The sequence below is a fragment of the Chelonia mydas genome, chromosome 1 (genome assembly GCF_015237465.2).
Source record: "Chelonia mydas isolate rCheMyd1 chromosome 1, rCheMyd1.pri.v2, whole genome shotgun sequence".
NCBI lineage: Eukaryota > Metazoa > Chordata > Testudines > Cheloniidae > Chelonia > Chelonia mydas.
Genome location: NC_057849.1, coordinates 36,567,890 through 36,594,439, shown reverse-complemented (window position 1 = coordinate 36,594,439; position 26,550 = coordinate 36,567,890). Strand labels below are relative to the sequence as shown.

Genomic DNA, 26,550 nt, shown 5'->3' with positions numbered 1-26,550 from the left:
TGTATGACTGAGAGAATGCAGTTCTCCATCAGTTGGCTGCAGATGTGTATTCCACTCTGCTGTGCATTCACACAGCACACCAAAGCGCGAAGACTGCCTAGCACTACTCATAGGGGCAGTGCTTGTACCCTCTGGCCTGTAGACCTGCTGATGGCAATTAAAGAGCAGTGCCGCCTGATTCCCCCTTAGTTCCTTCTCACTGCCTGTAGCTTGAATTGGAGTGTTGTGTGGTTTTTTACTTCACACTTTTTCTATCTCAGTGTTCCTGTGATTCTGTTCTATATAGTTAGTTATAGTAGTACCCTTAGGTTTTAGTTAGTAGTTAAGTATGATTTAGCCTGGTAGGATGCCCTCACCAGGTTTTAAACACTGCCCAGCATGTCGGTGGCTATCCCTTATAGTGACCTTATAGTTCAAGAACAGAACGCCGATGGCAAGAGGCTTGTGCCTTAAGCAGCATCTTATGGAGCAGGCCATGCAACCTCCTTCAGTGACAGGGACCCGTGCAGATTGTCTGTTCCTAAAAATTAACCATGAGTTATAGAAAGTCATAGTCCATACTACCAGTAGAGAATGCCCTAATCAGCACTGTACCTACTAAAGTACAGTAAACATTTTGATTTTTTGTCTCAGGATGTTCATATTCTTTGAATTCTCTTCTAAATCTCATCTAATCGCAGATGCATTTATATTTTGTAAGATGTAAGATTTTAATCAGCAAGCACGAAAGCAGCTAACGGCATTTTGGGCTGTATAAGTAGGAGCATTGCCAGCAAATCGAGGGACATGATCATTCCCCTCTATTCAGCATTGGTGAAGCCTCATCTGGAGTACTGTGTCCAGTTTTGGGCCCCACACTACAAGAAGGCTGTGGAAAAATTGGAAAGAGTCCAGCGGAGGGCAACAAAAATGATTAGGGGACTGGAACACATGATTTATGAGGAGAGGCTGAGGGAACTGGGGATGTTTAGTCTACGGAAGAGAAGAATGAGTGGGGATTTGATAGCTGCTTTCAACTACCTGAAAGGGGGTTCCAAAGAGGATGGCTCTAGACTGTTCTCAGTGGTAGCAGATGACAGAACAAGAAGTAATGGTCTCAAGTTGCAGTGGGGGAGATTTAGGTTGGATATTAGGAAAAACTTTTTCACTAGGAGGGTGGTGAAACACTGGAATGCGTTACCTAGGGAGGTGGTGGAATCTCCTTCCTTAGAAGTTTTTAAGGTCAGGCTTGACAAAACCCTGGCTGGGATGATTTAATTGGGGATCGGTCCTGCTTTGAGCAGGGGGTTGGACTAGATGATCTCCTGAGGTCCCTTCCAACCCTGATATTCTATGAACTGAACTGGCTGTTTACCGCATCTTTCAAAATTTTAGAACTAGTAGATTTCATCCTCACACCTAATTTTCATTCATAGATTGGAAGAGGAAAACAGGTTTTCGTGCTTTTTCAACTTCCAATTTGTATTTTAACGTTGAATGAATTAGTCATTGAACTGTACTGAACTTAAATTAAGAAAATATTCTCTATGCACTTGCAGAAGAGGCTACTGCTGTCAAAAGCAGGTTTAGCACTTCAGGAAATTCTGGTTCCAGATGTTTTGTCAGTGATTTCCACCAGTTCAATGGTTTAACGTTCTTTAAAACTTGGCAACAAACATTTACTGCTTAATATTATTTTTGTATTCAGTGTTCATGATTTAAATATATCACAATAATTTTAGGCCTTAACATTGGTTGTCAATTTTACTTTGAAATAGGCTAATATTTAAAAAAAAAAAATTAAATCCAAGCTAAATAAATATATCATTTTTTAAATCATTGATTTTTGTTCACTCTGCATTCCTAACTGTTTTAGTTCCCTTTTTTATTTTCAAACTTAGCAAAGGAAGTATGGTTTCTTAAGGCCCACTTACATAGTAAGTTTGAAGTTTCAGAGTTCAGGCAATTTTGACAGGTTTCAGAGTAACAGCTGTGTTAGTCTGTATTCGCAAAAAGAAAAGGAGTACTTGTGGCACCTTAGAGACTAACCAATTTATTTGAGCATAAGCTTTCGTGAGCTACAGCTCACTTCAAGGAGGAGAAAATAGTGGTCAGAATTAATTTGTTACATGAAGGAAAACATTTTTTTAACCTCCTTATAAGTCAAAAATAGCTTGAATAGGTTTTTGCTTGAAAATTCACCTTTGGGGGGTAAACTTCAGCCCTCCCCCACCAAAAAAGTTCTGAACATCTGAAAATGGTATTAGAATTGAAACTTGCAATCATTAAAACTGCTGTTGATACTTCTCTCTGCTCTGTGTCTTCTCGTTTGCAATTGAATGTTGGTTTTCTCAAACCCTTTCTTGAAGGATAAGAATATAAGAATAGCCATTCTGGGTCAGTTCAATGGTCCATCAAGCCCAGTATCCTGTCTCAGACAGTGGCCAGTACCAACCCTTCATGGGGAGTGTGAAGAACAGGGCAATTATAGAGTGGTCCACCTGTGTCTTCCCTTGTGGCAGTCAGAGGTTAATTGTACGTTGTGTGGAAAAAATACTTCCTCCTGTTTGTTTTAAATCTCCTGCCTATTAATTTCATTGAGTTTTTGTATTGTGGGAAAGGGTAAATAACACATCTCTGTTCACTTTTTCCAGACCATTCACGATTCTATAGACAACTATCATATTCTCCCTTAGTCTTCTCTTTTCTAAGCTGAACAGCTCAAACCTTTTTAGTTTCTCTTTGTATGGAAGTTGTTCCATACCCTTGGTCATCCTTGTTGCCCTTCTCTGAACCTTTTCCAGTTCCACGAAATTGTTTTTTTGAGATGGGGCAACAAGAATTTGGAACAATATTCAAGGTGTAATGGAAGCATGGATTTATATAGTGGCATTAAGATATTTTCTGTCTCTTTGCTTAATAGTTCCTAATATTCTGTTAGCCTTTTTGACTGCTGCTGTACATTAAGCTGAAGTTCTCAGAGAACTATCCACAGTGACTCCAAGATCTTTGAGTGATAATAGCTAATTTAGAACCCATAATTGTGAATGTGTAGTTGGGATTGTTTTCCAGTGTGCATTATCTTACATTTATCAGTATTAAATTTCATCTTCCATTTTGTCACCCAGAAGAGATCCCTATGTAACTCTTCACAGTTAGCTTTGGACTTAAGTATCTTGAATAATTTGGTATCATCTGCAAATGTTGCCACCTCACTGTTCATTTCCGTTTCCAGATCATTTATGAATATATTGACCAGCACAGGTCCCAGTATATATCCTTGGGCAGACTCTGCTGTTCACCTCTCTCCATTGTGAAAACCGATCATTTATTCCTACCTTCTGTTTCCTATCTTTAACCTGTTACTGATCCATGAGAGGATCTTCCTTGTTATGCCATGACTGCTTACTTTGCTTAAGAGACTTTGACGTGGGACCATGTCAAAGACTTTCTGAATGGCCAAGTACACTATATCGATTGGCTTACCCTTGTCCATATGCTTATTTAAACCCTCAAACAATTCTAATAGATTGGTGAGGCATGACTTCCTTTCTCAAAAAGGGCATATTGGCTCTTCCCCAACAAATTGTGTTTATCTATGTTTCTGATAATTTTGTTCTTTACTATAGTTTCAACCAACTTGCCTGGGACTGAAGTTAGGCTCACTGGCCTGTCATGGCCAGGATCGCCTCTAGATCCCTTTTTAAAAATCATCTTTACTTTAAGTATCGGAGGGGTAGCCGTGTTAGTCTGTATCCACAAAAACAACGAGGAGTCTGGTGGCACCCTAAAGACTAACAGATTTATTTGGGCATAAGCTTTCGTGGGTAAAAAACCCCATCTGAAGAAGTGGGTTTTTTACCCACGAAAGCTTATGCCGAAATAAATCTGTTAGTCTTTAGGGTGCCACTGGACTCCTTGTTACCTTTACATTAGCAACCTTCCAGTTATTTGGTACAGAGGCTTATTTCAGCGATCGATTACATACTACAGTTAGTAGTTCTGTATTTCATATTTGAGTTTCTTCAGAACTCTTGGATGAATACCATCTGATCCTGGTGGTGATTACTGTTTAATTTGTCAATTTATTGATAAACCTCTTCTATTGACACCTCAGTGTGGGACAGTTGCTGAGATTTGTCATCCAAAAAGAATAGCTCTGATGGGATATCTCCCCCACATTCTTTGCACTGAAGACTGATGCAAAGAATTCATTTAGCTTCTCTGCCATTGCCTTGTTTTTCTTGACTGCTCCTTTACCACCTTGATCGTTTAGTGTCCTACTGCCTCTCTGGATGGCTTCATGCTTCTGATGTACTTAAAAAGAACCCAAAACTGTTATTTTTTTGCATCCTTAGGATAACATACTTCCTCCAGAGCTGCTTCTTTACTGCTTTTTATTTTAATTTTAATAAGTTGACAAGAGCAACCAAAAAACCCTCACTATTGGATCATGGGGGTTTTACCAAGAAAATCTAATGCCTGCTATTAGTGGTTAGAATTATAGAGAAATACTATACCAGATCTGTCCTGGGATTCTTGGACAGACATAGGCACAGATAGAATTCCGTCAGTTATTTAAGGATATGTAAGTGGGAGCAATTCCCAAAGTGTTGAGACCTTCATTTATTTCCTGTCAAGTTCTTTAGTGCTAAGAAGTGATGTAGTGGAATGTTTAGTTCTTGTTTAACAAACTGTAATTTTGAAAGTACACTCATCTGAACTGCAAAAGGAAGTCTAACAGAGATTATTCTTTGGAAGAAAATATTGAAGAAAATGATGTCCAGTACTACTGTATATAGAAAAAACACACATTTCCTCAAAACATTCATAATTATTTCCTGCTTACAATTGTAGTTGATTCTTCACCTGGCTATTTTTCCTGAATTAGTATTTTTTAAAAAAATATTGAAAGTTACATTGTCCTGTCAAACTTCTTGTTTTAAAGTTCCAGCACAAGGTTTCTTAACGAGATTGTCATTTGGGTATGTTTAAATGGATTACATTTCTGTATGGATCATACAAAATAATTAAAAAGTTGTAACAGCAACTGTTAGACAAAGTGGATTTTTGTGCATCAGTTGAAAATTGTTTTCTATAGTCTAGACTTTCTGAAAGAGAGCTGAACCCCTACTGGAAAGACGGTGGAACAGGTTTACCACCAGAAGAGGGTGAAGCAACTTCAGTTAAAAAAGGTAAAAAAATAATTTTTAGTAAGAAAAGCTGTGTGTGTTCCCCTCAGAGATGTTTATGCTGTAAAATGGTCAGCATAGCAGAGCTCCCAGTTACTTACAGTGAAGACAAATGAAGTAAAACTTGTTTCAGTAGCAAATATTGGGTTAAAACCATAATACATTGTTTCGCAGAATATTTCTTGACTGATTTATAATCTTGAGTGGTTTGACCTTCAGTTTCTACACAGATTTTCTCTCATTTGAACTAATTAAAGGAAAGAATGATTCCACCAGGACATGATAAATTGTTGTCATCTCATTTGATTCCTTTCATTCCATTACACAAATTACAGTTTTAAAATATTCAACTACAGAAATCTGTGAGTCACATTTAAATGAAATACATTAAGAATGCAGTTTGTGAAAAACATTATTTCTGTAACCTTTTCACTTCAGTTCTTACCCTTGAGTTATCCTATCTATTTCCAGCAAGTGCACTTACGAAATATGTCACATAACATTTATAAAATATTAAGAAGGACTCTTATATGCTGGGTGGTAGGGAGTAGTAAGGGGCCCCTGTTGGGAATCCATACCCACTTAGTCGGTGGACAATTTGTATGGACTATAGGCTTCCAGGGGTCTCCCTCACGCCAGGGATCACATGGACAGGAACGCCCATGGCCTGGCTCGAAGAGCCATCTTTTCTCCCTAGGAGGTGAAGAGCAGCAGAGTCCTTCAGGATCTTGGGAACTCTACTAATATCCCCAGCAAAAGAATCTAGTTACTAATTTAGTTTTGAAGGAAAGGGGGATTTGACTTGCATGTGAGGGAGGTGACAGAGAGTGGATTCAAGAAAGGGCATGTCCATGTGCTGCTCCTTCCTGCAAAACACCCATTATATATTGAAATAATAAAATGGAGAAGATTACAGAAAATCAGTTGTACCATCAATATACGCACAATGTTAAACTAAATAACTATGTAAATCTTCTCATCTGTTTTCTTTTTTCTCCCCCACTGTAGGTTGCTCTTCCTCATATATCATGTCTAAAATTAGGTTGTAAGATCCCCACATCAGGGACCATGTATTTTATTTCCATGCCTTATCCCTTGTACGTGTTATGATGCTGTATAAAAAATACATCTCTCTCCCGGAACACCTGCTCCATGAGATGCACTCTGTTCGTCCTTCCCCCTCAAATGTGACCCTTGCAGGCAATGCAGACTCATCACCCTTCCACACCTCATCAGTGAAACATCTTGCCAGTGGGGCCTGCAGCCATATGCACATTATGTATGGGGCTTACTATTGGCAATGGCTAGGAGCAGCGATGCTGGATGCTGACTGCCCCTTCACATTTGGCTCCAGGCCTTCTATGCCAGGGTGCACGGCAGCAGGGCCAAAATTGAGCAAGTGGCATTGCAACCTGATGCACAGAGGTCGTAGTGCCACAAGTTCTTGCTTAAGTGGGCAGTGGGATAGCCAGTGCTGCTGCTCCTTGCCATTGCTGTGGAGATGGCTGTTGCACCAGGGCTCTCCTGCAAAGAGCCTGCCTGGCCTTGACTTGCTTCTAGCAGCCTGCTTCCCCCCTTCGGGATGGGAAGTGGTGCTGCACCTGGGTGGGCCAGGCTGAACGGCAGCAGCTTAGTGTCACACAGACTTGGCAGGCGAGGCACAGGGGCCAGTGGATGCAGTGGGGAGAGCTCCACAAAGACTGATGGTGTGTACCAAGTCAAAAATTTCTGCGGGTGTCCCTGCACCTTCCCACCAGGCACCCTCAACCACTACATTTTGTAATCTCAACTCTGAGACACTCATCTGGCTCAATGGGTATGTCTACATGGGGATAAAAAACCACAGTTGGTTGGGTTAGCTGGCTTGGACTCACAGAGCTTGGGCTCTGGGGCTGAAAAATTGCTGTGTATATGTTTGAGCTTGGGCTGGAGCATGAGTTCTGAGACGCTGCAAGAGTGGAGGGTCCAGGGCTCAGGCTGGAGCCTGAGCTCTGGGACCCTCTGAGGGATCCTATGTTTGGGCACCAGCCTGAGCCCAAACATCTACACATCAATTCGTAGCCCTGCAGCCCAAGCCCCATGAGTCTGAGTCAGCTGACCCATGCCAGCTGCGGCCATGCCATACTCCCATGTACCCCCATTTGGTTCTGCTTGTTCTGGTAGAGAAACCAACAAACTACTTGTCAAGAAACTGACCATCTTTGAATTCAACTAATGTAAACTTCTAAGAAGAAATATTTGGTGTGAAAGACTAGAAGATTTGCATCTGTTCTATGTATTCAGGATAGGAAGAAAGACAATATTTTATTACAATATTTTCAGTTGGGGCAAGAACATGAAGGTAGAAAGCTAGATGTACTCCATGTCAGCATACAAAATAGGTCTGTCTGAGGTAATTTAAGTTTCTGTGCTGCATGTATCGTATACAATAAGTATTAGGTAATAAAAGCTAACCCTGAAATACAAAAATATCACATCTGATTCTTTTGTTCCTTTAGTTAAAATGGTGGAAGATGGTGGATTAAGTTGGTTAAAGAAATCCTATCAAAGGATGAAGGAGCAGGCTGAGAGAGAGAAACGAAATTTTGAGGAAATTGTAGCTGAAAGATATGGGGTAAGCATCTTAAAAGGAAAAGTATTCTCCTTGTTTACAGTTTTTGAGCTTTTGGAAAAGGTCAAACCCCTGTAAAGGCAGAAGTATTTAATGTATAGCTTAAGACATGATCAAGCTCTGTTGTTCTTGAAACTTCCATCAGGTGATGAAGGTGTTAATACTGTCAGATTTCATAGAATCATAGAATATCAGGGTTGGAAGGGACCTCAGGAGGTCATCTAGTCCAACCCCCTGCTCAAAGCAGGACCGATCCCCGACTAAATCAGACTTGGATTTGCATGATTTTGCATGCTACCTTTTTTCACTGTGGGGTACTAGACTGTAGTTAAAATATTTCTTTCACTTCACCCAGGTTCTTATATGGTCCCCATTATGATGTATCTGAGCACCTTCCAAAATTATCTGTATTTGCAGGGATATCTCTTTCAGATACGTGTCCACGTGTGCACACAAGAAGTTCGGCGATATCTGTGGTATGAGGAAGGGTTATGATTCCCAGTTTGAGGGGACACACTTGTGCTAGTGCTCATCGAGCTAGTGTGCTGAAGAGAGTAGCATAGCTGTGGGAGGAAGGGCAGCAGTGAGCAGCAGCACAGGGTAGCCGCGCTGTGTGTGTACACCCCATGCGGGTTTGTACTCTGCACTTCTAGCCCACCCAGCTGTTCACCGTTGCCCATGCTACCCTGGCTTCACTACTAATTTTAGGGTGCTAGCTCCATGAGAGCTAGAGCAAGTGTGTCCACATGAGCTGAGAATCCCACCCTGAGCTCCAAGTATAAACATATCCTTTGTGATGGTGTTATCCGTGTAACAAGTTGGAGAGTTATGTGAGAAATTAATTTTATCATGCATCCGTTGGCCATTTTACCTGCAATCCGTCTCTACCAAGAGTGCTTCTCACTTGCTAAACCTCTGAGTAGTTCTCAAGAGCTAACCTTTAAGAAAATAAACAGCCATAAAAACATGTACCTCTCAACCCCACCCCGCAAAACATGGTGAAATTATTATTCAAAATTATTGATGAAAGGTGCAGGATATATGGTATTCAATCGTATACCAAGAATAGGTTTAGGAATATTTTAAGGGGACAAATGCTGAGTCGTTTTCATTTGAGTTTCTTAGCGCCGCTCACTGACATTCTGGAGATGCTGGGATGGCTTCTTACTACAACCAGAAAATAGGACTCCTGTCGTCCTTGGCTTGTGAATGCCAGTGAAGTAGTACTGGGGGCAGCAAGTGGATGAGATTGTTTCCCTAAGTGAGGCAAGGTGCCAGTGATTCTTCAGGAAAGCTACCATGGGGTCCCTACTGAAAACAGTTGATGCTGCATGTCATGCAGCCTGCCGACTGCTATGCCGTTCTGCAATATCTCTTTTTTTAAAAAACCAAAAAGAGGTAATTCAGAAGTTTGTGACAGGATAAGCGTACAGTTTTAGATTTCCTTGACCCTGATCAGTCAGAACTTTAGGCTTGAATATTGGGTAGAAACTTCACTGGTCGTGTAAATCATTGATTTTCTTCTAGTGATGGTTAAAAGTTAAATATCCATGCTGATAAGTTTTAGAAATGTCCCCTGTGATATTACCACCGCTGCATGACTTATGTGGCCATCCCAAATTTAGACCACTAAAACTGTTACACCATATAACACTATCATGTATTCTCTCTCTCATGCTTGTTGTTAATGTGAACATCATTTTAAAAATAATGCCATTATATTTTTCCTTCTGTCTTGTAGTCGGTGGAAATATTTCAGTCAAGATGGGAAGAAGCTGAAGAAGCTGCATCGAAACAGGAAAATGAATATAGAAAAGGAAGATGGAGGAAATTTAACTATTCAAAGATTGAGAAAAAAGATAGAGAGCACCACATGGAAAAAGAAACACACGATGAAGGTGACAGAATCAAGGGTACGTGTGAAGGACATTCTAGAGATAGGCATAATAAGGTATATCCACTGGAAGAAAGAGGTTATAGAAAAGACACATCAAGAGAAGAACAAGAATATAGACAATGTAGCACAGACTCTGAGTTTAGAGACAATTGTTACAAAGCAGCAAAACATTCTGATGCAAAACAAAGTCAGGAGACGGTTTCCTCTCTAAGCAATTTGAAATATAAATTTTTGAAACCTTCTGAGGATGATTTCTCATCTGTTAGTAAAGACTACAAGCTACTGCAATCCTCATTAAAACTACCATCTTGTAGCTCTTTGAGCAGCAATTTCCAAAAACCTGGTAAGGAAAGTGAAGAAAAAACACCGTGGAGCAGAACACATATAAAAGATGAAAATGAGAAACCAACATTAGATCAAAAGCCATTGAAAATGGAAAAAACTACTTATCATGAGGGAGCTGCAAAGGCTGAAAGGGAGAAGACACAGGAAGAGAACCTTGGAAACATCCCCAAGAAGAAAGTGCTATTGCCAGACAGCAAAGCATCATATTCTGGGTATCTTATGATTTATTTTGCTAGATGTCATATATATTTTCAAGTTAGTTTGTAGGAGGTATCTGTCTGCTGCCATACCTCACTGGGCTGGGATCTTATCAGATCTCCAAACATGTTTGAGCCTGATTAGTTCTTGAATGGAAAACCCAGACTTATAGAAAATGATTTAGTAGATGTGACATTCTGAGTCCGTGATAAACTAAACCAGCATGGTAGCCAAGGGCCCTGTCGGGCTCAGTGGTGTAGTCTTTTTGGAAAGATTTTAAGCATATCTTATCTCTGATAGACATTAAAGACCACTTGCCCGTGAGTAGGGATGCAACCATTAGTAACCTGGCAAAATTAAAAATTCAGTAGCTTCATTCGGCCAACCTTCATTTCTAGTGCGGTTTCCTTCGGCTGCTGACCGTCTGCTACCCTGTGTGACCCCAACCATTGTATAGTGTTGCTGCGTACTGAACTACTAAAAGAACTACTTCTCCAACCCTGGATATGGCTGCACTTCAGTGTTGAGTGAAGTGAAATGTATATTTATGTAAATATGGTTTATTAAGTCTCTCTGGGATCTTTTGGGGTGAAAAGGCACGATGTATAAATTTAAAATTGGTGACATTACTGTTTTCTTTAGAAAATTTTGGAGGGCTGAGAACACTTATGCAGCTTTTAAAAATACATTTCACCATAGTTATGTAGCATTTTACCTTTTTAAGTGCGCTAAAGTGGCACTTTTTCTGTAGAATATAGTGTTTTAATCTTGGAATTTAACTTTCTTCTTGACTCTTTGGTATTTGGGAGTCATCGCTTTCAAAAGCTAAAGTAGGTTTCAGAGTAGCAGCCGTGTTAGTCTGTATTCGCAAAAAGAAAAGGAGTACTTGTGGCACCTTAGAAACTAACCAATTTATTGGAGCATAAGCTTTCGTGAGCTACAGCTCACTTCATCGGAGGCATGCAGTGGAAAAAAAGCTAAAGTAGGCAATGTAGGAAATATCTATTTTGATTTGACACGTATGATTTTTCAGTCATATTGCCCATGACAGTGGATTACTTTACCCTTTCTTTGAACATTGGTGTACAGTAAAGTCTGCTTCCTACTATTGAGAGAGGCTGTGGAATAATATTTCATCTACAACTTAAACAAGTAGAACCTACTTGTAAGTAAGTGTCTGGGCATGCTGAATGGCAAAATAACCGGGGAAAACTAAGGTAACAATATAGCATGGATAGATTTGGTAGATTAAAGAGATGAGGTCATATGTTAAAGTAATAGGTTTTATTCCGATGTAAATGACAGAGAAAGCATCAGTCTGAATGTATATTTTCAGGGGGGTTAAAAAGAGACTACAAAGCAATGTGTAGTAAGAATTACTGTTCTTCTGTCTGTGTTGATATAATGAAGGAAAATAGAGAGTAATTGTGGAAAGAAGTTAGAAAAATCACTGGACTTTTATGCAGGTCCTGGCCACCCATCCTTTGTTATCACCAAGACCCCAATCCTGTGAATGCTTATGCACATGTTTAAGTTTACTACTGTGAGTAGCAAGTTCTGTTCAAGTACTGGGACTATTCTCAGTAGTAAAGTTGAGCATGTGCATAAGTGTTTGTAGGATCAGGGCCCAAATGAGATCTAAGTTTGAAGAATTTGATAAATGTAGGAAAAGTGGGCAAGCAACGAAGTGTTCAGCAACAAGAACACGTGAGGAGGCTGATAAGAGACCAGTTGGAAAGAGGAATTCATGAAAATAGTGATTTCTTTAGGTATGTCTACAGTTATGATGGTGTGTAAAGTACAGGCACTGCCCGCACAGGTATAAATAGCGGTGTAGATGGTAAGGCACTGCTTAGGCAAGTAGAGTGCTCAACACTCCTGAACTCCTGGGGTATATACCCTATATATATATATATATACACACACACACACCCTCTCACATGCCCAAGCAGTGCCTCCCATATTTACAATGTTATTATTAGCAGTGTAGTGTCCCATTATCTCCTCTTTGCTAGAGCTTTCCCCCCTGCCATCCCACTGCTGGAGCCTTTCACTGCAGTGTGTAGCTGCATGCCACAGTGACAAGTGTGGACACAATCTGTCTTACACTGTGGTGCTTAGCTACGTGTGTACTGCCTGCGTTCTGCACACCACCGTAAGTGAGGACATAGCCTTTGTTTCCCATATATTATGTTGTTTAAGTTACTGATGAACAGGTCTTATGGGCAGATTATAAATTAGGTTTTGGTGATGAACTGTTGGGTTGTAACATCAGGGAGGAGTTTCTTATATCAGTATTCAGTCTTTTCAGTTATAAAAACAGACAAGCAGAGTTCGACAGTTACCTTGCACTTTGTGGGTAGGTGGAGGTCTCCCAAACAACAGAGGCATCGAGAGTGTCTGTCACTAACTGGGATTGATGGAGGAAAACAGTAGATGTGATATATCTTGATTTTAGTAAGGATTTTAACACAGTCCCACAGGACATTCTCATAAGTGACCTAGAGAAATGTGGACCAGCTGAAATTTGTATAAGGTGGGTGTACAATTGATTGACAGACTATACTCAAAAATAGGTATCAATGATTTGCTGTCAGACTGGGAGGGAGTATATAGGGGTCAGTCCCAACTTCAATACCATTCAGTATTTTCATTAATGACTTGGACAATGGAATGAAGAGTATGCTTATAAAGTTTACAAATGGCCACCAACCTGGTGGGGGGGATGCATGCACTTTGAAGGATAGCATTAGACTTCAAAATGACCTCACTAAATTAGAGAATTGATCTGAAATTAGCAAGTTGAAATTCATTAAAGACAAGTGCAAAGTACTACACGTAAGAAGGAAAAATCAAATACACAACTACAAAATGGGGAATAACTCGCTAAGCACCAGTACATCTGAAAAGGATTTGGGGGTTATAGTGGATCACACTGAATATGAATCACAATGTGACGCAGTTGCAAAAAAGGCTAATATCACCCTTGGGTGTGTTAACTGGAGTGTCATATGTAAGATACAGCGGGTAATTGTTCCACTCTTCTTGGCACTGGTGAGGGCTTAGCTGGAGTACTGTGACCAGATGAGAGTCACACTTCTGCACAGATGTAGATGAATTGGAGAGAGTCCAGAGGAGAACTACAAAAATGACAAAAGGTTTAGAAAACCTGACCTCTGAAGAAAGGTTAATCAAACTGGGTCTGTATAGTCTTGAGAAAAGAAGATGGAGAGGGGGACCTGATGCATCGTCACATATATTAATGGCTGTTAGAAAGAGAATGGTGGTCACTTGTTCTCCGTATCCACTGAAGGTAGGACAAGAAGTAATGGCTTAATCGCAACAAGAAAGATTTAGGTTAGATATTAGGAATAACTTTATAAGGATTAATAGGATTACAAAGGAGATTGTGGAATCACCACTTTGAAGGTTTTTAAGAACAGATTGGACAACCACCTGTCAAGGATGGTCTAGGTTTACTTGGTCCTGCTTCAGTAAAGGGGGCTGGAATTGATGACTTATTGAGGTCCCTTTCCACTCTACATTTCTGTGATTCTACTACACCTGTCTATGAAAACAGCCTTCCTGGTGGCCAACACTTCTGCTTGAAGTATGGAGAAATGGGGGCTGTGGTGGCAAACCCTCCCTTTCACAGTGTTCTTCAGAGACAAAGTTACATTACATCCACATCCTTGATTTCTACCTAAAGTTTTCTCTAAATTCCATTTTAATCAGGTTATTCATTTCCCGGTTTTGTTTCTGAAGCCACACCAGTCCAGGGAGGGAGCCGCCTTAGATTTTTTGGATATCAGAAGAATACTGGCTTTCTACTCAGACAGAACCAATCATTTCAGGGAAGTCTTCTAGACTGTGTCAATTGCTGACAGATCCAGAGAATCTGCAATTTCATCCAAAGACTTTGAAAATAGATTTCTGTGCATATTATCTCTTGTTATGATGCCAACATTCATCTCCTTCTAGAGTGATAACCCATTCTACAAGGTCCTAATCTACTTCTATGGCCCTGTTGAAAGATGTTCCAGTTGCTGAAATTTTCAGAGCCACAACCTAGTCCTCAGTACATACCTTTTCCAAATATTATGCTCTGATTAGAGCAGATGCTGCAGTTGGCAGTGCAGTCTTGTCTTCAGTGTTCTATTTGACTCTGAGGCTCCCACCTCCGTCAAGGGATACTGCTTGGGAGTCACCCTGAAGTAGAGCATCATTGTTCATGTTGTGCAGTAACTGAACTTCTTCCAGATGTGTCCCCTTATGGCTGCTCCGCTACTTTCCCCTCCTTCCCCCCTTTCTCACTGCTTCAGAGTCTTGTGTCTTGGGACTTTGCAGTACAGAAGGAACTGGGGGCAGTTCACCTGTGCAGCTACATATGTCCTTGGAATGGGCCAAGGTGGGGACTAGAGTGCATGCCGGAGCTGAATGGACACTGTCACCAAAAATCACCTATGAAAAGTGCATGGGTGGTGGTGTTCGCTCAATTCTGAATGCCTCATACTGACAACGAACTTGCTAATTTTCTCTCTTCCAACAAATACAGAGTTTCTTTAGCTTTTAAATCAGAGTTTTGGACAATTATGACAAGAGTTAATTAAAAGCTCAAGGTTGCATGCCTAGTAATACCTGGCTGATTTGGATGCCCAAGGGATCTCCTCAGAGGAAATGTCCATCCAGATAGGATGCTCTTTGCTGAAAATCACGCTTAATAATGGGACTAAAATATATGTGCGTTGGAGTTTAATTTGAGACAAGCTGAGAGAAAAATACTGTTGAGCTGAAAAAGTGCAGATAATGATTCAAGCAATAACATCACAGAGAGCATGTACAAAGTAATAAATGTCTCTTACTCTGACTAATGTAATACCCCTACTGTTTGTTTTAATTGCTTTACAATATGTAGGTTTAGGGGATATGAGAAGCAAGAGCTCCAGAACCTTTAATTTCTCTGTTTATTTCCTTTTTATAAGGAGTTAAACTGTTGTCATTGCCTCTCTTGGAGCCAGATTCTATTTCCATTGAAGTAATGGATGTTGGATTGGGCCCCTGAAATGCAGGCAGAAATGGTTTGAAAAATTTCCCCAGGTTAGCACTGTGATATCTCAGACTAAAATGTGAGACCTGTTTAAAGGTCTTCCATTTTGAAAGTCTCACAGGATTTAATCATGCACATTATGTTCATGACGTTAAGCAATATATTCTTTCTCTGTTATGACAGCATGTCTTAAATTTTTTTAATAGTTTGGTTGCTTTCATTCTCGTAGCATTCAGTAATGCTTTTGAAATGACTTCTCAGTTATGTAATGTTGTATAGGAAGTACTGTGGCAAGTGAAGTAGGATTATGCTCAGGTTTTTTACACATGTAGATAGAGCAATATAAACATTTTCTGTAGAATTATAATCCTGTCTCATGTTACATATTTAAGAAAAGTTAAATGCAACAATAAATACCACACATCAAAATTCATCGTACAGCAGTGGCATTAGCTATACTTGATCAAGAAATGTTGATTCTTGTTTAGAGTTTATAAAATACTTTAACTTTCCCACAAATAGGTCCCCAATATGAACAGACATGGCTAAAAGCACTGTGACTGTGTCAGAGCAAGATTATGTTTTGAGGCAGAGTTTGAAAGAGGGTTATAATCTCCAGATCTTGATGCCATTTCCAGGATATCCTTCTCTCATTTAAGTGGACAGTACTGCTTGTGACTGGGTTCCCAGGGTGCAACCTTGATTGTGGAACCACTGAGCCCTTCAAACCACCAGCCTGGGCTGCCTCTCACATGTGATGCTGATGTCAGGTTACAAACCTCTGATAGGCACTGCACTTACACAGAGGCAGGGACACACCCAACTGTGTTACATGAATGATCTCCCAGCCACTCATGAACCATCAATAGGGAGTCTCAAACCAATTCCCTCCAGCTCCACAGCCTTGCACCTCAGAACTGTACCATCTTACACTGGCTTCTGACCAGTGAAAGCTCATTGAGGAGTTTGCCTCTGCCTCAGTGTGGAATGGACACACACTAGCCTTTGTAAACTGAGCTGAGATTTCCCAAGCAGTTCATCCAAAACACACTGTTTTAAGTAAAATATAAAACAGGTTTATTAACTACAGAAAGAGATTTTAAGCGATAGTAAGTACTAGGCATAGAGATCAGAGTTGGTTACTTACAAACAAAAATAAACATGCAGTTTAAGTTCTACAAACTAAGCCGGATTTGAATCAAGCAGTGTCTCACCCTGACAGATGGTACAAGTAGGTTACAGATCCTCAGTACACAGACTGGACTGGAGCAGACGACCCTTCCCCAGTTCAAAGTTTTTGTCCTCCAGGTGTTGGAGGGGGGGATGGAGGGAGAAGGCCAATTTATGATGTCTCTTCCGTTCTTTTATATTTTCCACTACCTTGCTGGAAAGATTTTTGCTGTGACGTGGGGATCAGGCAGTCCCTATTGGTCAAGCAGTCTCCATTGCATACATGCTCTCTATGAGAAGTCTCTGGGATGGCCATTGGAAGAGTGGATTCCCTTTAATGAGCTGTCAGTACATCTTGCTGATCCTTTGCAATTGAAAGGTTGGCTGTGGGCATCTCCCAGCCTCACACCATATTTCAGTAACATATAGCAATGCTTCATAACTTCACATACAATGACAGTACATAAATCCAACAGGATATTAATGTTCAACAGATCAAGATTTTCAAAATGATACCTCACAAGGTATACTTTATACAAAACGACAAAACTTTGTACAAAAATATCATACTCATATCACCGTGTTGAATATGGGGGTTTCCAGGGTGCTACTTTGAGGTACAGAGGGTCACACTGCCATAACAAGGTTGTCCTGGGTGAGCCTCAAAATGGAATGTGTCTTCCAACAGCTAAAAACAGAGCTAAGAGCATATATTCAGTCAGCTTGGGGTGGGAAGTGCATTCTTCTCTCAATAGGAACTGTTTTACTGGCTAGATATACATCTTATAGGTATGAATTTCCAGCTGTATCAGATATAAATGGACTATTTTAAGACTAGAGTAATTTAGACCTAAAATGCCATGTGTCTGGATGGAAGAGATATTTTCATACATTTTCAGCCAATTTGGTTCTCTGTGGCCTTACTTATGTAACTAGGAAATGATTCCAGCTGTCCAGCAATATTTGGTTTTCAGTAGCTGAGCAGTGGAAGAGCAATGAATTATTTTGCTGAATGCAATCTAAGTTTGTTTTTAAGTCTTCCTAACAGTTATAAATTAATTTATCTTCTGGAGATGTCTGTTTAGGATAGTTACCAGCTAGTCTGCATTTTTTAAAATTATTATTAGCACTTTCAATCTTTAAACCACAATATGACCAATAATTATTCCTACCACTGCCCTTTGTATTTTTAACTCCATTTTACAGATGAGGAAATTCAGTCTTGGAACAATTCTGGTGAAATACTTTGTGTAAAGCCACTTGGTAAATCAGTGGCAGAGAGAGGGATTGGGACTCATGCATTTCTGGCCTAGTCCAGTAGGCCATCATATCCCCCAGAATAGGAACAAAATTTCTAGGGGAGATTTTATTTACAAATGTCACCAATTAACTTTCAGTGTAGATTCTAATATATGAACTATAATATTTTCATAACCAAAGGTTGTCCTCTGAGCAGATAAATCTAAGAACAACTTAAGCTTTGGGAAATGAAGAACTATATAACCTCCAAGTGGATAAACAACTGGTAGGTTTCCTTGCTGTGGAGATGTCATAAACAGAATTATTGCTTCAGGGTTTATAAACAGACTTCTTGTTATGAGATGGAGTCCAAGGTTCAGTGCTAGAGAGGAGGAAGGGTCTTTGGCTGTTGCCAAGCAGGATGATTTGGTACTGCTTGAAGGACTAACTCTGGACCCAGCTGGTCTGTCCTGTCAGGAAGCTATACTGTATGCACAGCCCACTTTTACCTGCTGTGGGTTATTTACTGCTCCCTCAAGCCAAGAAAATGCACAATACGTAGTGCCTTTCATCCTAAAAGATCCCAAAACTAAAGGAATATATAGCTTTATGCGCATCATGGTTACACATCTTTTTCAAAAGGTCTTATCTGTCCTTTAGAGAGATTTAGTGACTATGAAAGGATTTGTAGAGGGATAGTTGTGATTATGATTGTTTTAAATTTCTTTCAGCACTTGAACATGTTTGCCAGTGCAATAATTGTTAATTAGGTAAATATTTTTTTGTTTCCTATGGGCTGTGAACGTTTGTGGTATTTCAACCAGACATACCCCAAAGGATGTGACTCCCCAGGCCCTTAGTGAAGAGGAGATGAACAGACTGGGAGCCAAGATTGTGAAAGCAGAACTGATGGGAAATTTGGTAAGGTTTTTGAAGATTGCTCTGATATACTGCAGATGGCATGTACTGTAGCTCACAGGGCTTGAATTGGCCTCTCCTTTTGACCAAAGCATGATGAAAAGCCATTTGATCAGGTTCAGAATTTAATGTGTAACCTTCTTCATAACTTCTCCTACAAGTAGCTATACCCTGTGGTCAAGGGGGGAGGGGATTCAACCCCATAGGGGTTTGTAGAATAGGGAACATGTCAAAAACAATTTTCTCTTTATGGTGAGAGTTAGAGAATAGTGTATAGAGGTTTTCTGGTGAACAGGAGGAAGGGGAAACTTGCAATGTGCTCCTGCCAATTTCAAAATAAAGGTGGAAGATTTCCTGTGGATCATGTTATTGCCACAGAGCTCAATCAGCAGACCCTCGTAGACCATGCTGCCCTGCAGTAGTACATGAGGGCTAAGCATCAAGATTACGATTGTAACCTGTCCCTGGTGGGGTGAGTTCCCTACGAGCCTCTGAAGCTCCTAGCAGCTGCAGGTTTGGCACCACTGTCTGAATTGGAACTGCTAAAGCAGACTGAAAAGTCAGGAACATCGCTGTGTGATTTGAAAGACTCTTGATTCCAAAAAGATATGTTCATTACATAACACTATAGATACATAGTACTGGTTTATCTGATGCCTTTTAGCTAATGTGATAAGAGAAACAGTGTCCAACTAACTTCCACTCTCTGACACAGTGTGGTTTGCTGATGCTGAGAGAGGTAACAGTAACTCTCAGTTCTGGGAACACCAGTAGATTGACATATGCCCCCCAATTTTTGTGTATTTATGTATTTATTATTTGTCATGTGTATTGTGGTAGAGATTGAAGGCGTCAACCATGTCAGTCTCATTGTGTTAGATTGAGGGTATGTTTTGCAAGTTATTGTGTCTTGCATAGATGCTCTTAAAGACATACTGCAAAAACCTAATGGAGAATGGTGAAAAATGTCCGTTTTAGAAACAATTTAACCAGTGTGGTCCTTTATGTATTTTTTTTGTTTCTAAGGATTTTTTCTCATGCATCTGTGCTTGCTGCATGAGTCCCCCCGAAGCAATAATTCTGTTTATGACATCATCTCTACAGCAACTACTGTAACTGTGAAGTCACAAATAAGATTATAACTTTGTGCGGGGAACAAGAAGTGGTTTTCAGACTTTTTTTTTAATTTAGGATGCCCTCACAGATTATTTTTCACACAGATCTGTGTGTCCTATTGGTATTTCCAAAGTCAATATTACACATTTTAAATACTATGTTTCACATGAGAAAGCATGACCAGATTGTTGTTTCACATTGTTAGCATGACCAGATGTCCTGATTTTATAGGGACAGTCCCAATATTTGGGGCTTTTTCTTTTATAGGCACCTGTTACCTGCCCACCCCATCCTGATTTTTCACACTTGCTATCTGGTCACCCTATACATTATAAATTACTATTTCCAGATCTTATTTTACATCAGTATTTTGTTTTCCCCTTTGCATAATCATCAGAATAAATGTGTATGCAGCATATTTTTAAACAGAGATAGCTCTTAAAGGACATTGCCAAGCTGAAATCTAATCAGCTTTGAAAAGAAATAAAAGCTAACTTTTAGTGAACTAAAAGTAATTTCAGATACTACATCTTTCCCCCTAAGTCTTCCTGCCAATTTGGGGGATTTTAAACTTGTATTTTTGAAAATTTTTCTCTTCCCTATCCATGTTTGGAAAAACCCAAATGAGAGAAATTGGGTATCTGGCCCTACTGGGAAAGCAGTGCAACTGACTATACACCAAGTACTACAAAATGCATAAAGTAATCAAAATTGTGGGGGACATGGGAAACCCATAATTTTTCTAATACTCTAATTTTCAGTCTTGGTAATCTTAGCTGATACTTATAACAATACTGGGAAACATTTGGATAGAAGTAGATTTTTAAGCTGTTGGTGTTCTTTTAAGTAACAGAAGAAAATATTCTCAGTAAAAGCACTCTTATATGTACAAATGATGTATATGTGAGGTATTTTGCAATTTTGTTTGATTTCAGTTAGTAATAGTCAAAATCGTTATGTTGCTGTTAATTTCATATTAATTATTTTAAATATTTACATTGGAATTAATTTTTATTGTTGTGTGGAATCAGCAATTTAGGCCTGATTACCTTGTTTAATAATAAATGTAAATCAAATGAATTAATTTGTTACTTTTTGCTCTATTGCTCTGAATTTAGCCCATTGAGTCTAAATTGCTGTGGTTTACGTAATAGGAACTATGCAGTGGTGTTGTAGCCATGTCGGTCCCAGGATATTAGAGAGACAAGGTGGATGAGGTGATACCTTTTATTGGACCAGCTTCTGTTGGTGAGAGAGACAAACTTTCAAGTTACACAGAGCTCTTCTTCGGGTCTGCAGAAAGATACTGAGAGTGTCACAATTAAATACAGAATTGAACAGATAGTTCAGCATAAGTAGTTAGCACATATTCGAAGGGAACTATCTGTTCAATCTTGTGTTGAGCTGTGAAACTCTGAGTACCTTTCCCAGACATGAGGAACAGCTCTGTGTAGCTCAAAAGTTTGTCTCTCTCACCAACAGAAGTTGGTCCAATTATCTCACCCACCTTGTCTGTATAATGAGGAACAGAAGAGAAGACTATATCAGGGAAAACTACTAATGGGAGAAAGCAAATAGGCCTCACTCTTCCATCTTCGGGTCACTGAGAACTCAAATTAGACTCAAGGCCCAAATTCCGAGGTGGTATGTAAGGGAGGGTAAATCTATACAGTAGAAGCAGCTGTAAGATTTGCTCCCTTAGACTTTTTGTGGAACTTATAAACTCAGGGTGTTGGAAAAGGGTGTACATTACTTTAGGTTAGACTTACCTCTATTTGCTTTCCCGTCTGTATTATGGCCGTTATGCTTATCAATAGATTTTATGAGCATAAATTCATTAATATTTGAACAGTGCATTTGAAAATGTAATATGTTATGGAAGTGCTATTTTTTAAAATGATATGCACCATAATGCTTCAGATGCATCTGTTTTTTAAATTGTTTGGAAAAATTTCTGATTTTGTACCTACAATAAGGAATCGTTCAAATGGCACTGGCATTACAGTTAATAGTACTTCTATATACCTGTGAGCTGGTGTTTTAAAAAATAAACAAAACATGGAGAAGCAAGAGAAATGAACAGTTGGGATATACATTTTTGTAAATAAGAGCTAAGACAACTAAACTAATTCATTTTTATCATTTTCTTTAAAGGATTTAGCTTCAAAGCTTCAAGCCCAGCTCGAAAATGCACGTAAACTAAAAGAAAGTAGAACAGAAACTCCTGCAAGACCACCTGAAAAGGAGGTAAGGGAAAAATATTCCTCCATTGTTACGTGCCAGCACAAAAATCACAATGCAGGTAAAAAGTACCTGTAGCAATGATATTTTTAAATTTAGATGTTGAAATTTACAAAGGCTATCTGTAAAAGAGCCAAGACATCTAGTGAGTGCTAAAATGTCAGACTGTATAGCTGCAGGGAAAATGTCATAAACTCCTTCTGGGTGCAATTCATTCCAGTGCATCCTTCAAAGCCTGTGTGATGCCCTTTATACACACTTCATGAGGGACAAATTCCTGTTGTAATTGAATAGTACAGCTCCCAGTGATTCCATTGGGAACAGGACTTGGCTCTTACTACAGCTCTTAAGCAGTGTGTTAAACCGTTGCATGGCACCTCAATACTGGGTATTTTTTGCCCACAGTATTCAGGTTTCACTTTACTTTGCTTACATTGGTAAAATAATGGCAAAGTGTCCGTTCTGCCTTTTTGTCTTCAGGTGATGCTGAGCATATTCCCATTGCAGTAGTTTACTTTTTAAAAAAAGAATATAGAGAACAAACTGCCTTCATCTGGACAGCAAGAGGTACTATTTCTAACAGGAATTTCTGGTGGTAATATAAACCACAAAATGAAGCTGGAAGGAAAATTACAGCTTTAGATTGTATGGAGCAATCTTCAGATTTACGGATCCCAGAATACATGTAAAGTCAATATAGAGTAAATCAGATTGGACTTTGTCCAGTGAACCTGTTTAGACAGGTTTGTATTTGGTCTTTATAAAGCTGCTAGAAATTAAAAACTTTGAAAAGTAAGTATGCAGATTGAAAAACTAACCAGTTTCACTTTCTAAGTGTGCTAATTATAGTTTCAAAGTATAATTCTTCTAGATCACAAGAGGCATATTTTATTTTTAGAAGCAAATACGTTTTGTATATACTTACGTCATTATTTTTAAAGATATCTGTTTTTCACGAAGGACTGGGAGCAAGTATATTGTAACTAAATATAAGATAAGTAGCATAATTGTGCCTTTTAGGGTGAACTCAGAAAAAGGCATTAAAACCCACACCAACAAAACAGAGATACTGATTATTAATTTCCATTAAAAGATAAATTATTACGAATACATATTGCAATAAGAAATGCATATTTAAGTTACTAGAATACCTTAGAATATTGAAAAACTCTATTATATTTCTCACCAAAAAAGTACTACTTTATTAGGATGAGCGATAAATCATCTAAAGATATACCTTTCAAATACTAAACATTTTAAAAATTTGCTTTGTGTCCTGCTTAATTTAGGTATTAATTAGTGCCCTAGATATTTTTTCAGCTGAAGTGCATTTGTTGGTTTATGACTTTCTGAAAAACTTGGTAGCATTCACTCTGATATTGCCAATTTAAAAGTACAGTTTTAAACTTTAAAAAATATCTGGAAGTTCGGAGTGTTGAAATATCTTATATATGGAAACCTGATGCTATGATTGGATGAAAAATTAGGCTATTTTTGGATGTCAGCAATTGTATTCCAAAGTCTTGTAAAAAGAAATGTATTAAGATTTAATAATTAGGAAGTATTAATGGTATAATAAATGATTGGATGTGTAAATGTACCTGATGAAGTGAGCTGTAGCTCGAATAAATTTGTTAGTCTCTAAGGTGCCACAAGTACTCCTTTTCTTTTTGAAAAAAACTTGTTAGTTTTATATTCACGTGTAACTACAAATGAAAAATATTTTTTCTGTGTAACTACTCAATTCCTTTTAGGTTTATATAATAGTGTCCTTCATATGCCAAAGCATTTTACTGTAAAAGATTAGGCTTCAATGAGTCATGGAGTCTGCCTGCATAGGGCTTATTGTAGTAATTGGGGCTTTTTATCCTGAGAGTTCAGAGTGGGACTATATATACTAATGCGACTGCCTGCCACTATGTTCTCAGCAGTAGCTCTCATACAGACTTGCATATCAGTCTGTCTTTTATTGATGGGGAAATGTTGGCCAGCATACCAGGGTTATCCCAGCTATTTTTGAAAAATGCCAGTGAATTCTCAAATTCTGATTACAAGCCCCAGCTGAGTTTTGACTGTGATGTTGGGATGAGGTCAGAGAACCTGACAAGGATGTTACAGCTGTACCTTCTCATGATACTCAGTGGTAGGACAGAGTACGCACAGGGAGCTAGTGATCAGGTTTAATCTCCTCTTGTAGCTATATTAAACCTGCCATAGAAGCATGTCTGTTGAGTGCCACTGTCTTAAAAGAAAAGGAGTACTTGTGGCACCTTAGAGACTAACCAATTTATTTGAGCATAAGCTTTCGTGAGCTACATCTCACTTCATCATGCATCCGAAGAAGTGAGCTGTAGCTCACGAAAGCTTATGCTCAAATACATTTGTTAGTCTCTAAGGTTCCACAAGTACTCCTTTTCTTTTGCGAATACAGACTAACACGGCTGCTACTCTGAAACCTATCTTAAAAGAATGAGGCTGGATCCAGATTCCTGGTCCTCAGACAGCATACTGTGAAGAGTCAGGAATGTGGCCATGGGAGGCTAACCTGCTGTTCTGCACAGTGTTCAGTAATCGCTCATGCTTCACTACCCTGCTGCTGGAGTTCCCTCAATACTAGTTTGGTGATGAGCAGTTTTTTTAATTGTGTATGATGAATTGATGAGACAGAGAACGATAAGGATTCTGTATAAGAGGGCAGGAGTTACAGGAAAAGGCTCTTCCACCAGCATAAGATTATGTGAAGGAACAGAGATAATGACAGTGCTAAAACAACTGTAGGGAGCAGGAAAGGAATTGGAGAAATACCAACCGTCGTTTTACATGTTTGGCATTTATTTCATTTGTTGTCAGCTGCTAGTTTTACATGTGTCCAAAATACAGGAAAATTGATAATTTTGTTGGTTGAGATCTTAAATTGGTTTTGGCTTTTAGTGTATTGTAATAGTTTTACTTCTGTTTGTTTTGAGGTTTCAGTGTTGAAATCTGAATTCTGTAATCTGGATAGGGAAGTTTGTTTATAATATTATGTTTATTGTGGGCAAGAGGAGGTGATACAGGCAGTCCTTGACTTTACGACGTTTGACTTACAGAGAACGGCACTTACGACACTTCTACATTGACACCCTGATTCGACTTATGACTATAGGTTTTGAGTTTACAATGCTTGGTCCCGCAACAGAGTAGATTGCGGTTCCGAGTTCCGACTTACGATGCAATTATAAGGAGCCAATTGTGTCGTAAGTCCAAAGACTGCATGTATTTTGCTTTTTCCTTTTTAAGATGGTTACTAGAGGAGATTGGTCCATTGAAGTTGCATAGTTTTCTCAAATAACTTGCAAAAAGAAAGAGTACTTGTGGCACCTTAGAGACTAACAAATTTATTTGAGCATAAGGTTTCGTGAGCTACAGCTCACTTCATCGGATGCATTCAGTGGAAAATACAGTGGGGAGATTTATATACACAGAGAACATGAAACAATGGGTGTTACCATACACACTGTAAGGAGAGTGATCAGGTAAGGTGAGCTATTGCCAGCAGGAGAGAAAAAAAAAAAAAAAAACCAAAAAACCTTTTGTAGTGATGATCAAGGTGGGCCATTTCCAGCAGTTGACAAGAGAATGTGTGAGGAACAGTGGGGGGAAAAGTCGCAATTCTTCAACAAAAAAATTTCTAAAACAGACTCCAATGAGAGACTGCTGAATTGGAATTAATTTGCAAACTGGACACCATTAAATTAGGCTTGAATAAAGACTGGGAGTGGATGTGTCATTACACAAAGTAAAACTATTTCTCCATGTTCATTTCCCCCCCCCCCCCCACCACCACCACCACCACACACACACTGTTCCTCAGATGTTCTTGTCAACTGCTGGAAATGGCCCACCTTGATTATCACTACAAAAGGTTTTGTTTTTTTTTTCCCCCCTCTCTTGCTGGTAATAGCTCACCTTACCTGATCGCTCTCGTTACAGTGTGTATGGTAACACCCATTGTTTCATGTTGTCTGTTTATATAAAATCTCCCCACTGTATTTTCCACTGCATGCATCTGATCAAGTGAGCTGTAGCTCACGAAAGCTTATGCTCAAATAAATTGGTTAGTCTCTAAGATGCCACAAGTCCTCCTTTTCTTTTTGCGGATACAGACTAACACGGCTGCTACTCTGAAACCTGTCAAATAACTTGTAAATTCTTAAATATCATGCTAGCTTTCCTAATCACACATTTGTTATTGCTTTCCTGTAGGCAATGTTTTGGTAACACGTCATGTAAAACACTGTTTTTAAAAATAAATCTAAACCGGAAATCTGAGCGAATAAATTATTTCCGATACTGTGATTTGGAATGTGCTATTTTCAGTTTTTGCATACTTCATTGTATTGGGGTAGCTAAGAAAGGCCCTATTATTATGTTTAAGTTGTCTCAAATTTGTGTCCTGAATATTACAGAGAGAAAAATTTTATCTTCTTAACTAAATAAATATAATATATAGTCTGAGAGAACACAGATGAATATCTGACAATAGTAAGTTAGGGAAACTCTTCAGTAACAAGATGTTGTGAAATGTAACACCAGAGTAGGGGTAGAAAATAATTGG

At 39.1% G+C, this 26,550-nt stretch overlaps 1 protein-coding gene across 7 annotated transcripts in view; it reads left to right on the top strand.

The window, feature by feature from the left end:
- Positions 1-26,550, top strand: part of CWF19L2 (CWF19 like cell cycle control factor 2) — a 175,135-nt gene that overhangs the window by 32,004 nt on the left and 116,581 nt on the right. For 6 of the 7 annotated variants that reach the window (XM_043529780.1, XM_037890102.2, XM_037890109.2 and 3 more), the window contains 5 exons: positions 5,081-5,174; positions 7,670-7,785; positions 9,524-10,236; positions 18,503-18,599; positions 21,867-21,959. In XM_043529780.1, the coding sequence (XP_043385715.1) occupies positions 5,081-5,174; positions 7,670-7,785; positions 9,524-10,236; positions 18,503-18,599; positions 21,867-21,959 (1,113 nt within the window). The remainder of the gene's footprint in view (positions 1-5,080; positions 5,175-7,669; positions 7,786-9,523; positions 10,237-18,502; positions 18,600-21,866; positions 21,960-26,550) is intronic. The other variant, XM_037890131.2, reaches the window with a different exon arrangement.